Here is a 14,293-nt window from a genome sequence, read left to right as displayed (position 1 = left end):
TGTGACCAAGCTATTTTTGGTGGTTCTCAAATGTAAAAGGGAGACAAAATAGTGCAATATAAACATAAAGGGGGATAAAAGACAGAGAGCACCAAGGAAAAAGAAAATAAATACAATGAGCCATTTTGCGACGCCCATTGAAAATTCCTTCAGAATACGTAAATTTTCACCACTTTCTAACTTTCTGCAAATTTTGGTAAGAAGTTGAGCATGTTAAAGCCCTCAAAAAGCCAATTCATTTTCCTGAATAATAATAATAAGTACAAGTGTATCAAAGAAAAAATGTGGAATATGGCCAAAATGGCCACTAAATGCAAAATAGCAGGCTTCCTGTTGTGTTTTTCCAATTGCACCAAGAGACTTTTTTGTTTGTCTGGTCATGATACACCTGTATATTGATTTTTGTGAAGATAGGTCAATGGGAACACCTTCCGGGGGTCTCGGGCTGTCTCGGGGGGCACCGTTGAGCCATTTTGCGACGCCCATGGAAAATTCCTTCAGAATATGTAAATTTTCACCACTTTCTAACTTTCTGCAAATTTTGGTAAGAAGTTCAGCATGTTAAAGCCCTCAAAAAGCCAATTCATTTGCCTGAATAATAATAATAATAAAATAATCCTTACAATAACAATAGGGACCTCCCTGATCCTTTGATCAGGACCTCCCTGATCCTTTGATCAGTGCTCGGGCCCTAAATATATGACATCCTCATGCAAAGGATATAGAGCAGTATTCAAAATGTTGCATTACACTGTAAAACAGCCGAAACTTTCGATTAAGGCTTCACCTACAATTTTACTGTCCAACAACAACAATAGATCTTTGACCAAAAAAGGGCACAGAATATTCACTGTGATGGAATCTCTGTGGCAAGCAACTTTCAAGTCTTTGCAAGTCGATTTTCATGCTGTAGTGAAACGACTGACTTCTGCTGAGGTGGTAAAAAAATCCAAAGCATGTAATTTGTTGTGAGTGGAGTAAAAAATGCAAAAATACAAATAAAAACACATTTTGGAAGTGTATTAATACCCCTCATTTTCATGAGAACACCACACTTAAAATCTGCACATTTTACTTGTATCGTTTACTGAACAGCCAATAAAAAAAAAAAAATCCTCCTCAAAATGTTAAAGAAGGTGAAAAAACGAGTTTCTGGATCCACCGCCCTGATCTGGATCCACACCAAAATGTAATGTTTTTCCCTGACTCATACTTCATCCTTCCACCATCCTTTCGTGATAATCCTTCCAGTTTTTGTATAATCCTGTTTACAAACAAAAAAAACCACCAACAAACAAACAGACAGGGGTGAAAACATAACCTCCCTGGTGGAGGTAAAAAAAGAGTAATTGTGCTTAGTCACTGTGTATGTGCTCAGCTGCTGCTGTGTGGGGTCACGGCTGCAGTGTTTTCCGCAGTGTCAGCTCTTTATCGATGTGTGATAGGTGATGTGTGGATGCAGAGTGCATCCAGAGCTCTAACTACAGGTCATCAATGCACTTGAGGGTTGAGTGCGAATCGATGTTGCGAACCCAAAAAAGGCCTGGAATGTGTGGAAACACATTGTACTACACTTCATTTTCTTAATCTAATAAAATCCATAGTTCATGCCATGGCATGCATTAACACCCATTTCTTTTCACGTCATTTTCTTTGCAGTTGACCAAGTAAAGTTTGGACCCCAGCTAAGAAAAGTCACAGAGCCTTATCCTGATATGGTAATGCACGTTTTTCCTGGAGGATAGTTTTTGAGAGTGGCATCCACCAGAACTAGAATAAGATTGGAGGTTCTGTTTTGCTTCTCTTTTCAGCAGGGTTCTTATGATGATGACTGGAGTCTGTCTGGAGAGGAAGACAACTCACCGTAAGACTCAGTTTTCTTTAATCTCATTCTGTACTGGGATTATTGTTGGTTATCGTTGTTGAGATGTCACCACTGTCCCAGGTGCCACTCTCAAAGCAATCAGTAGTTATCCTAAGGACACTTATCGGGGGAAATTCTCTAATTCACCTCTGACATCAAAATATATCTTAATTGTATCCAAGGATTTCTTCCCATGTGTTGATCTCTAAAAAACTGTGTTCCTAAATGGAAAACATTTTTAGGCTTCAAAGACTTAGCATAAATTAGTGGGACATACTACAAATAATAATCTTTATCAAATCCTTAAATTATTATTGTTGTAGTTGTTGTTGAAATTCAATTCCTGAAAACACAAATTCATTGTGTGATGAATACACAAAATCTCTTTTTAGGCAGATGGCTGCCACACGATCTTTAAGTGAGAGTGGGACCACAAATATTTTTCGGGATTGTATTAATGGATCATTGGGCTCAATAGCTGTCAGAGTATGTCACTGTAATGAACCCCTCGGAGTTTTTAATAGAATGGGACACATTTGAATTACCAGCAGGGATCCTTCTTAGTGACAATGATTTATTGATAGTTAATTGTGTAGTAATTTAGTCGTGTTAGCCTCCCTGTATGAATAAGTAATAATCAGGATTTAGGTTCGCGGTAGTAATAATGTTTTTAGGATGAAGAGAATAATTCACATTTTTATTTTTGCAGTTGTTTTGGCCATCACTTCTCTCTCTTATTACAACATTGTATGCACCAAGGTGATCACAATATGGTGACACTGTAGCAACAAGGTCAAATAATAGCTGGTGATCGGAGAAGTTGGAAAAATAATTTACAGTTACCCAGATTACCTAAACCACAGATTCCAAATTGGGAACATTTGCATCTCAGGGATTATTTATTTGGTTACCTCAGAGTACAGGTGGGGACTTTATAGTAGTCCTGGTATTTTTTTTAATGTATAAATCAAGACAAAAATGCACTTTATTACCACTTATTTGTCATTAAAAAGGAAGTCAACACACATATACGATAATAGAATACTGTGGGTCAGTACCAAGGAACTTGCAGCAACAAAAATCCAACAGCACAGAACATGTCTCCCTCTCAAAACTGTCAGTTATAATGTCTGAACAACATAACTGAGAGCATGTGATAACTGGTTCGCATACAAGAAGCAAAGTCAAAATAGATATCTGAGATTGCTACTTGCAAAATCGACCAACCATTTGAAACAAAGAGACTCCAACTACACGCTGAAATGTTTCAGTGTTTTAAAGCCTTAATTAGAGTCAACAGTCGGAAAATTACACAAAACCAAAGTTCCACTGCTGGACCCGAATCAGGAACATTGTGGTCTCAGCCACACAGCCTGGGAACAATGAGGTCATGTCCTCACTATTCTGGGGGATGTTACCAGGTCTAAGTTTTATGTCTTTGGTTTTTAGTTTGACATTTCAAGTGGTTCTTGTGGAAGTCTAACTGTGTTTTAATTCGTGGAATGGTGCCATACCTAATTGATAGAATAAAAGTAAAAGTGTTTGATAGACTTTGCCCTTCAACTGTTCTTCTATATACACATTTTTGGGAACACGTGTCCCAAGTTTGGTATAAATAGAAACATCAATCATTTTAGATTTTATCTGGCAACAGCCCTTCTTAGAGATGAATCTAGTGAGTATAATGTTCTATTTAGTGACAGTTGGATGGACAAAACAGGAGTATATTACAAACCAGAATTATAATATAATAATGTGGCACATAGTAACAGCAGATTGAGCTTTTTGATTATGTTCGTGTATCAGCATGATTATCGGGCTTCAGGAACCGATAGGAGTCGACCTCTTGTTCCTTCCCTCCCATTGTTATGGGCCATTCAGGCCCGTAGTCAGATAAACACCAGGTCTTCCTGTTGCAGGAGCCTGTTGGAATGTGTGGAGCAAGCTCTGCAGCTGAGGTAGGCCACGCCCATCACCTCCAGCATCTCCTAACAGCAGTGTCCCGCCGTCCCACTTGAATTTACCTGAAATAAGCTTCTTGTGATGATTGATTTTTTTTTATCATGGTAATGTCAGCTAACGGCAACATCTTTGACATAGTCAGTGGGTTTGTGTTCGTCCTCTGCTTATCCCATCCCCAGACACCCCCCCCCCCCCCTCTAGTTCTCAGCTTTTTGGGCTTGTGTCTGCCTCTTTTTTTTTTTTGTTTGTTTGTTTGTGTGCAGTGTTTCATGTAGATTTTTGTTTATGTGCTGCTGTTACCCTGCCCTCCGCCTCTTCAGCATCTGCCTTTGTTGTCCATCTTGTTGTCATGACGATGTTCTCAGTACATGACTTGATTCTTAGAATTAAGAGACTGATCACAACCTTGTCGCTCCATTGTCTTTCAGAAGTTTAACCATCAGGAGGGCGCCATCTACTGACGTAAGTGGTAATCACTGTTGCTATAAACTGGAGTTGTGTTATACTCTCATGTTCAGTCCAAAGTTTCAATGTATCCACTTAAAAAAACGAATTACAACACAAAGACAAGTACCGTAGAAGGATTTACCCCATTGACTCAACAATAGAAGAGCAGCATTAAGCAGCATTCAGATGTGGAATAGATTTTAATTAGATGGATTTCTCAGTACAGCATTAGAAATAATTTATCTCATTTCATTTTTTTTTGTTCACTTTGATATGTATTCACTGTACTGTGATAATGTACAGTGAATACTGTACATTATCACATACAGTACTCCTCAATGCTTTGGGGCATTCACAAAGTTTGGGCTTGCTTGGTCCCCTTTCAGAAATGCAGCTATGTCCTTGCTTTGTGTTTTAATCTACAACGATAAACCTGCCAAACGATAGTTAACTGTCCCACTCACTTTTGTTTTATCTTACTAGAAATGTCTCATTTTACTTTCTTATTATAGTTCCTTGTGTTGCAGTCCTGTTTAATCATGCAAAGCACTTTGTGACTTTGTTTTATAAAACCGCTGTATAAATAAAGTTTTGCTGCTGCACAAAAACAATAAAAGTACGTACAGGGTATTATTAAGATGATTATTATTGGTATGTCAACATTATAACATGGTGTACAGTGGATATAAAAAGTCTAGACACCCATGTTAAAATGCCAGGTTGTCAGAACTTTTTGTTGAAAAACAAACAAATCTTTTAGGGGGAAAAACTTGAAAAAAGAAAACAGAACTTTTATAGTATGTCACTAAATCCACTTGAATGTGCACACCCTCTTATAATTGGGGATGTGGCTGTGTTCAGAATTAACCACTCCCATTCAAACTCATGCAAAATAGCAATAAGTTCTAGTAGGATTTTCCTGACATTTATTTAGTTGCATCTTGCAGCAAAAGCAATGGTCCGCAAAGAGCCTACAAAGCATCAAAGGGATGTGAAGAAAGATTTCCAAGGCATTAGATATATCATTGAACACAGAGAAGACCGTCATCGATAAATAAATATTATATGGCAGTGGAGAAAACATTAACATTACCAAGAACTGGACTTCACTCCAAAATTAATAAAAGGACAAGATGAGGAGGCTGCAGGTCTTTCTCACATATTCTTCTTTTGTCAGGTCTATGTAGTAAGGTGGCAAGAAACAAGCGTTTTCTTACACATTTTTGCAAAAACCTACATCAGGTCTCCCAAAAGCATGTGAGAAAACGTGTTCTGGTTTGATAAGACCCAGGTTGAACCTTTTGGCCTTGATTCCAAAAAATATGTTTGTGCAAATCACCAGAAGAACATCCCCCCAAGGGGAAGCATGGTGAGGGCATCAGCAGCATCATGCTTTGGGGCTGTTTTCTTTCTGATGAAACTGGGGCTTTAGTCAAGGTGGAGGGAATTATGAAAAGTTCCAAATACCAGACTCCTAGCCAAAAAGAGTGAATGCTGTCGTAAACTCAAAAGGTGCATCAACAAAGAATTAGTTTAAGGGAGTGCACACTTATCTTCATTTTTTTACATAACAAAAATTTGGCATTTTAACCTAGCATGGGTATGTAGACATTTTATATCCACATTATCTCCTCAGCGTGAGTCACGTGTTTGCTTGTTGTTGTCTAGGGAGGTAAGAAGAGTGGTCTGTTCAGTCCGACCACAGCGTCCCTGCCGGCCTTCAGCTCTTTAGCCCCCACCACAGATGACAGAGACCTGACACTGAGGCCGAGCTGCACACTTGGCCCTGACGCCGCCATCATCACTGACCCCCCCTCCACTACAGGTACGACACACTGCTCCTTTAAGAGATCCTCTTCTATCCCCAACATGTCTGATTTTCAGAAACTAAGAAAATCTTTCGGGGTCCAACCATTTATTTTTTTCTTGTTAAATAAGTCTTGGCTAGGTGCTCAGCCACACAGGACATCAGACTGCGCTGCAGTGACCCATGTCTGCCTGAGGGGGACGATGTAACAGCCGAAAAGAGGAGGGCTACCAGTGTTTCTCCCTCAAGACAAGAGACACCACTGTCACCCGAATGGAGCACACTAAGGAAAAAAACAGAGAACTCTGTGAGTTCCAACCAAACATCTGCACCTTCCTAACAGAAGCAAATATCAATAGGCTTGTGTGATTTGCTAACCGAATAACTTCCTAATGACTTCATGATTTTCCTTTAAAAGTCTGTGTGTCTGTAAAATGAAAAAAATCATGCAACCAAAGATGTAGATTTTTTTGTGTTTGATGGACGGTCTCTATCCTCCCCTTTGTTTTGTCCCGTGTAACCCTTGACATTTCTAGAGGGCTGATTGTCATGGACTTCCTCCTACCCCTCAAGTCCATGTAAGTGTGAAATCTAACAGCATGCCACCTACACTGAAACTTGACCAAAGACAATGCTCTGATGACTAACAAGACAAATTTTGCTTGGCGAGATATAAGTTGCACTCGGAAAAGTTCCAGACCTGGTATTATGGTGACGTTCAAGTCTGAACCCATTCAGATACGTCCTCAATCCATCCCCAGGTCCGATCGCTCAGACTTCATTTGGAGATAGTCTGGGATGCATGTGGCCACATTCCTTGAGTTGTGTCAATGCAATTGTGACATTGAAGCTCCACAAACTGAGTTGACGTCCTCTGACCTGCTGCGGCTTCGCGATGAAACAAAGTGTTTTCACTCTCCTCTGTGTGCATTTGTTGTTTTGTTATTCACCACTGACACAATATCAACACTGACCACCTCATAAGGATTGGATCTCTCCCTCTCTCTTTCTCTCTATACCGGGTCCTGTTGATATTTTAATGGCTGCACCCTAATTTTTCCATTCCATTCCACAAATATATACAATTATACACATCACACACACAAACAACCTCAAACTCCAGTTTCTGAAGTCAGGAATGTTCAAAGTATCCAACTGTAACTATAAATAAATGTTTTTTGTTTGAAGGGATGCCAATACCAAAAATCCAAGTGTCCCTGTAAGCATGGCAGACAATGAGTGATTGATTTACTGTGCTGCCTTTGTAGATGGGAGCCTGCTTCTCCAAAGTCTTCAATGGTTGTCCTCTTCAAATCAACTGTGCTGTCACCTGGATTTTACCTAAGACAAGAGGTAAGACAGTGAGGTCTCCTCAAGTCCTGAAGCTCTGATAGGGGAGTTTCCTTTGATGAGGGTGTCTAGAAATTATTATAAAGCAATCAAGTGTCATGGAACAATAATAAATATTGAAATATGAATCCATTAATGAATATTTAAAAGTACAAAAACAGCATAAAACTGTCAATAGGGTCATCATTCCAAAATAAATTAATGAATTTATATGTTCATATTTTAATTGAATACATAATTTAATTTGGATTAAGAATACAAATAAATAAAGGCTACTTCCTCTCCCATTGCCATATCCCCTGCTCTTGTTAACAAATTCATGAATGCCTATGTTTATCGTTCAATTAATCAATTATTCAATATTTTCATTTTGGTGACACTTAAGATCCTTCATAAGAAATCACATCAACTGTACAAATTACACCACATGTATGGGATTGTCTTGTTTTGTGGTGCAGTACAAACTTGAATTGTTGTCCCTTTGATAAACACCTTTACTTCTCAGATCAGTACCTTATTCTCGGGGCAGAGGAAGGCATCTACACTCTGAACCTCAATGAACTTCATGAGGATACACTAGAGAAGGTAAGACAGGCACAGACACATGTATTTCAAATATACCTTAATACACTTTAATATAGTTCAGTTTGAAAATTAGTTACTTGAGTGGTTCTTTTTTTTCATTGGACACCATGACAAAGAACCAAAAGATGGTTCATACGTTCTGGGCCTCATTTTGTCCAAGGATCAGATGAAGCTCGGGCTGATTGAGAAACCTAAGAGAAGGGCTGCAGAGATTATAAGAATTTCTCATTTGTTTCACTATATGTCTGAAGAGATGAACCTTAGCAAAAGTTAAATCAGGAAGACTGTTAAGTAGGGGTGGGAATCGCAGGGTAACTCACAATATGATACGATACGCGATACATGGGCTCTTATACAGTGATTCTGCTATAACAGATATACTGCAAGACAATTATATAAAGATACGTCACTTTATCTGTTTATTGAAGAGAAATACAAAGTGCACCGGAAAAGTGCAGGATATGTTTGGATTTGTTTGCAGACTTTGACGCAAACTGAGATGTAACAATATACAAAATAAAGTGGATAAAGTTTTATCTTAGTACCTCTTTAGTTTTTTGCAAGCACACTTTAAGTTGTCAATATCCACAAGCGTCATCAATTCAATGTAAAATAGCCGTAAACTGACAAAAGTTCCAACTATAAACATTATATAAAACTAAATAGCAAAATATAGATATTTGATTATTATTGATAATTGTTTCTCATGAGTCAGGTCGACGACATATTTCTGTATTGATATTATGTCCCAACTCCATACAAAGTCACATACAAAGTTCCTGTTATCTCGAGGCTTACTCTCTCGTCATCCAAGCACAGCCTGACACACTGGCCTTGAGCCAATCACCACTAAACTGTCAAAGTTTAAAATGTTCTCCCACCTTCCTGTCACCTGGCTTTCAGTTCAGCATTGTTGGGATATATGTATAGATGTATGTAGTGTTTTCACCATCAAAGTCCACTGATTTGGCTTTTCTACCTTCCCACAGCTTCTGCCTCAGCGCTGCACGTGGCTGTATGTAATGAACAATGTGCTGATGTCTGTCTCAGGTAACAATTCTCCATCAACTTGTGCTATTTCACCAGAGATCACAGAGTTCTGTATTTCATCCATCGCTCTAATAAAATCTCCGTCCCGCAGGGAAGTCGTCGCAGCTTTATTCCCACAATCTGACGGCTCTGTTTGAACAGGGGGGACATGTGCAGAAGAAACACAGCAGTCTGTCACTCAGCACAAACCGCTTCACTGAGAGGATCAGCACCAGGTAGGGCAGGACGTTAGTTACACTTTGGATTTGTTTCAGAGTATAGAGTATAGTGGTAGTGCTGCAGAGACAGCTAACAGCGTATAATCTCTGGTTCCACAGAAAGTATGCCATATCTGTGAAGATTCCCGACACTAAAGGCTGTAGGACATGTAGTGTAGGTAAGTGATGCCCAATCTACTCAGGAATAACTGACTTGCTAGTAGATTATTCAGTAATAACACATACTGACTCTTCCGATTTTTCCCTTCTCTCAGCAAGAAACCCGTACACAGACAGTACGTTTCTGTGTGGGGCTGTTCCGTCTGGCCTGGTTCTGCTGCTGTGGTATGAGCCTCTCCAGAAGTTCATGCATCTAAAGGTTTGTACTGACACGTTGCACCTTCAATGGTCTTCAGTGAAATAGAGCTTTGGGTATTCACATTATTTGGGAAGTTATGTAGTATTCATTGCCTCTGCAGAGGAAGTGAATTTAGATCAAGAAACAGATTCATATTTTTTTTTTTTTTACTTTCTGTAACATTGTTGTATTATTTACAATTAATACAAGGTAATATGGATTGCTGGAAACATCACAGTGTTGTTCTTACATGTCAGTTTTCTTGGTATAAATATTAAAAAAAATCTTGAATAATCCAGGTTCAATAATCCAGCTTCAGATTTGATATCTTGTTTTGTCTGTAATTAACCATACTGCTTATTCTGCTCACATAACTGATTCGGCCTCAGTCTGGGAGGTTTGTTCAAGTCAGGCTTATTACAGTAATCCCTGCTTTTCTATTCTTTGTAAGACACCATTCTGCTCTGGTTCACCTTAAAGAAATTAAAAAAAAATTGATAAACTTTCCACAAAATAACAGCTTTCATCCAGGCTCATTTTGATTAGTTATTGTGGTTTTTTTTGTCCCAGAATATAACCATACTTTCCAAATGAAATCACTGATTGTATTGATTGAGCTGTAAAGTGCTTTGCGGGGTCACCAAGACTAGAAAAGTGCTATATAAATACTTTTACCGGTGTGTTAGTGGTGCTAATGCCCAGAGATTCAACCCTGCACACAATACAACTAAAGTACTGTTTGGGTGAATATTTTCAGTCATATTTCCAGGTAAAACAATGAATATTTGCTGTGTCACGCCAGGTTTACCTGTATCTAAGAAGTATCTTCCCTCAGAATATTGTGACCATTATATAACTTGACTGTTCTTACTCCATCTGCAGCACATTGCGATGAGGCTGCCCGACTCTCTGCCTGTGTTTGAGCTGCTGGTGTTGGTAACGGACGAATTCCCTCAGCTTTGTGTTGGAGTGAGAGAGTGCAGTAACGGGAAACCCTCGACCAGCCAGCAGCTCCAGTTTGATATCATCGAGCTGAACGGCAACCCGATTTCAGTACCAGGTAGGACTGACTGCTGTGCTCCTCCACTGCAGCTGATGCAGCTCAGCTCAAAGGTGAAAGTCAAATCTCCTCTGTGTCTCTCTGTGCGTCTGCAGACAGTGGAGCGCTGAGGGCCGAGCAGGTGACCCAACTGGACAGAGACACCGTCCTCATCGCAGTAGAGAGTAAGTCACGTCCATCTCAATGCATTTTCTAAACCCTCCAGCCATCCTCTCGCGCCGAGTCTTAGTCCACTGTAACTGAATGTTAATGCTCATTGGACAGAAACTGTTCGGATCGTGAACCTGCGAGGTCTTCCATCCAAGGAGCTGGCTGCTGAAATGGTCTTTGACTTCCCCATCGAAACACTAGGTAGAAATCAACATGTGTAAAAACGCAGTGAGTGAGACTTGGTGTTGCTGCGGACACTCGGGTGATGTGATGTGTTTTCACAGTCTGCTTACAGGACAGTGTGCTGGCCTTCTGGAAACATGGCCTCAAAGGGAAGAGCTTTCATTCCAATGAGGTGAGTACATCCAGGATAAATGTGAGGCTCGGACTCATCGGATGTCCTGTGTTTGTCACTCACTCAAATGTGCACGGCCTTGTCTATGAACTTTCACCTTTATCTGCAGGTGACACAAGAAATTACAGATGAGAGCCGAGTCTTCAGAGTTTTGGGAACAAGCAGGTACGTCCACAGTAATCTGACACTATCAGTGACATTCTCTGTGGAGGGGATTAGAAAGTAGAAATAATGGCAGTAATACTGGTAATAATAGGAGTAGAAATGTTTTTGGGAGTAGTGTTTCCAGTAGTACTATTAGACATAGTAGCTATGAGGGTAGCAGTACTTGCATGGGTAGTAGAAGCCTTGGTAGGAAAAATATTGTTAGTATAGCAGTAGTGTTAATATTAGGGATTGTAGCAATAGTATAATGGTTTTATTATTACATTGATAAGTGGTAGTAGAATTGATGTTAGTGATCGTAGTGTAATACTAATATTAATAACTCGGTAGTATCAATAGTATCAGTGTTTATGATAATACTGTTAGCACAAATAGTGTTAGTATCAAGAGAAGTGCATGACAGGTGTATTCATAGAAGTAGTGGTAGCAATGTCAAAAGTATTTAAAGCAGTTTTGGTAGTAGATTATATATATATATAGAGAGAGAGAAAGAGAGAGCGAGAGAGACAGAGAGAGAGAGAGAGAGAGAGAGAGAGAGAGAGAGAGAGAGTATTTTTAATGAAAATAACTGCAGTTATTCCAGAAAAAGAAGCAGTAGCAGTGACTCAATTAATTAGTGAGAGTTTTACCAGAATGATTAATATTGTAATTGTTATTAGTAGTAGTAGAGCCTGACAGATTTGTATTTGGCTGATTAAATTTGCCACTATTTCTTTCATATTTATAATGATCTATTATAAAGTTATGATTAAACGGTAAAATTAAACTGTAAAATACATCATGGACACAGTAGTTATGATGGCAGTAATGTGTGTGTGTATATACGTATCGATATGTGAAATTTTCTACTCCTTAATATTGGTATCACCTTATTGGTCTTGCCATGTAGCTTTAAAAATCCACATGTGGCTCTAATTGATATGAATCAATAGGGATAGTAGTAAACAACAAAGAATAATGTGAACAACATGATTGAATACATAATAAATCATAAAGGTAAACAGTAATGCAAATAACAATTACATGGTAACCATGGATATTTGAAGTCACTTACTCTCACATGCCAGGTATTGGTACAGCGTAAACTAATTCATGGTAAACTTAGAGCGATCACTGCATTTGTCTGGTTGCAGTGGGTTCATGCTGTGTGGATGAGTGTTGACATTTCTCTCCTTTATGTACAGGGACATAATCCTGCATAGCACACCCACTGATGACCCGTCAGCACTGAGCAACCTGTACATCCTCACTGGACATGAGAGCAGCTACTGAGGGGAGCTGGGTCGTCTTCTACAAAAGAAGCAGAAGCAAGACACCAGCACCAAGTGATCTCACCAACTCTCTGCTGTGACGGACGAATAAATGAGCATGGGATGTATGTTGTCCGCACAGATTAAAACAATTTTTTTGTCGGGCAACAAGACTGTAAAAAGACTAAGAGACTTGTCAACAAGCTAAGTGACTTTCTAACTCTTGAGTGTCCTAATTAAAGCTGAAAAAGCCAAGATTTTCATGTTAAAATAATCCATCCTCCCAGCCTTAGTCACAGTGTGGCTGCTACAGGTCCATTAGTCTCCTGCTGTCTATCTGGGCCTTAGACCAGAAAAACATGGACATAACATTTGTGACATCACGCACAATCTTCTGAACTGATGTTGAAGCTTTCATTTGCGTTTGCTTTTCGTCTTTGTCGTCTCCTGGACCCGCCTGAGAGCCACTGAGGAGGTGGGATAAGTGTGACAGACTGAGACTCCTGTCAATCAATTACATGAATAAACCGTGATACCCACATTAACACACAGTCATTCATATATTTGCCAGTGGAAGGTCTGATGGGAATTTAAAAAAACGTTTCAAGGGATTTCTGTTGAGTCTGAGAGCATATTGACCATTGCTGATACTGCAGCTTAAAGCAACAACATGTACTTTTTCTCAACAGCTTCAACATGTACATGGCACAATGACCTGCAAGGAGAATTATAATTATTTTATTCCCAACCCGTTGCTCGGTTTTCTGTTCTTGCTTTATGTAACAGTTCTGAGCAGGTAGATAATCAGAAGCTAGAACTGCCGGAATCAGGCCCCACAGTAGATCTGTTAAAAAAACGTAGAAGTCATTAGAGCTAGGAATCATGTCTGATATTCAACAAGGAGAAGTTTAAAATATCAAGACTTGTAAACAGAGTTCAGCCTTTTTCCGAAGCTTGGGATCAAAAGGAATATCAATATAAAAACAGCTTAGACTTAGTGGCCAACAGAATGAATAACCACCTGTGCCTATAGAGAGCGTTGTTGTTCAGCAAAAGTTGCATATGTAGCTTTTGCTGAACATCAGCGTCCTCTTTGTTAGTACATTGCTTAAATCATCTGGACTCGGGCTTCACTAATCGGCCATTGGGTTTGCCTTATATATTTTTGTCTTGCATATTTTTCTCCACACTGTTTGTATTCATGTCTTGTCGGAACTTCCAACTTGTAAATACTGTTCATGTCAAAACCCATGTCATGATTAAACCTGGGAAACTCAATATATTAAAGGGAAATCCAGAGTTTGTCGGTAAATGTAATAAGGCCTAGATTTATAAACAGGTCATAAACATGGAAATCTTTATCCGTCTCTAGCATTCATCAAATATGACATGATTGAGGCAAGATATTTTATTCTTATTTTATTCTTCCTCACTGTAAGTCCTTATCAAAAACCTATGCTGAGAGAATCAAACACTGACTTGATAAGTGGAAACCCTCAACAGGAAATGAAAGTATGTGGTTGAGGCGAGCCAAAGTTAAAGGGTCATTCCATTGCAGTAGGTCCCCCATGGGTGTCAAACACAGCTTTAACCCATGACCTGTGATGTCACTCCTCCAGCCCTATAAATAATTCCACTTACACATAAGGTAAATTACATTGGATTCAAATGGGTGCCATATAAACTGAATACA

The 14,293-nt window shown here is 39.2% G+C and overlaps 1 protein-coding gene across 4 annotated transcripts in view; it reads left to right on the top strand.

Moving 5' to 3' along the window:
• map4k2 (mitogen-activated protein kinase kinase kinase kinase 2) overlaps positions 1-13,878 on the top strand; it is a 30,325-nt gene extending 16,447 nt beyond the window's left edge. Inside the window, exons 14-32 of one of the 4 annotated variants that reach the window (XM_061066224.1) lie at positions 1,660-1,718; positions 1,815-1,864; positions 3,784-3,822; positions 4,255-4,288; positions 5,942-6,098; positions 6,212-6,387; positions 6,617-6,658; positions 7,349-7,433; positions 7,936-8,015; positions 9,005-9,065; positions 9,157-9,280; positions 9,383-9,441; positions 9,538-9,641; positions 10,503-10,680; positions 10,776-10,844; positions 10,945-11,031; positions 11,115-11,185; positions 11,295-11,350; positions 12,535-13,878. In XM_061066224.1, the coding sequence (XP_060922207.1) occupies positions 1,660-1,718; positions 1,815-1,864; positions 3,784-3,822; positions 4,255-4,288; positions 5,942-6,098; positions 6,212-6,387; positions 6,617-6,658; positions 7,349-7,433; positions 7,936-8,015; positions 9,005-9,065; positions 9,157-9,280; positions 9,383-9,441; positions 9,538-9,641; positions 10,503-10,680; positions 10,776-10,844; positions 10,945-11,031; positions 11,115-11,185; positions 11,295-11,350; positions 12,535-12,622 (1,619 nt within the window). In that variant the 3' untranslated portion in view covers positions 12,623-13,878. Of the gene's footprint in view, positions 1-1,659; positions 1,719-1,811; positions 1,865-3,783; positions 3,823-4,254; positions 4,289-5,941; positions 6,099-6,211; positions 6,388-6,616; positions 6,659-7,348; positions 7,434-7,935; positions 8,016-9,004; positions 9,066-9,156; positions 9,281-9,382; positions 9,442-9,537; positions 9,642-10,502; positions 10,681-10,775; positions 10,845-10,944; positions 11,032-11,114; positions 11,186-11,294; positions 11,351-12,534 lie in introns of all 4 variants that reach the window. The other 3 variants (XM_061066222.1, XM_061066225.1, XM_061066226.1) reach the window with 3 other exon arrangements.
• The last annotated feature ends 415 nt before the right edge of the window (positions 13,879-14,293 follow it).

The sequence above is a fragment of the Limanda limanda genome, chromosome 22 (assembly GCF_963576545.1).
Source record: "Limanda limanda chromosome 22, fLimLim1.1, whole genome shotgun sequence".
NCBI lineage: Eukaryota > Metazoa > Chordata > Actinopteri > Pleuronectiformes > Pleuronectidae > Limanda > Limanda limanda.
The sequence above is the reverse complement of the archived record's forward strand: the minus strand, read 5'-3'. Positions and strand labels throughout refer to the sequence as shown.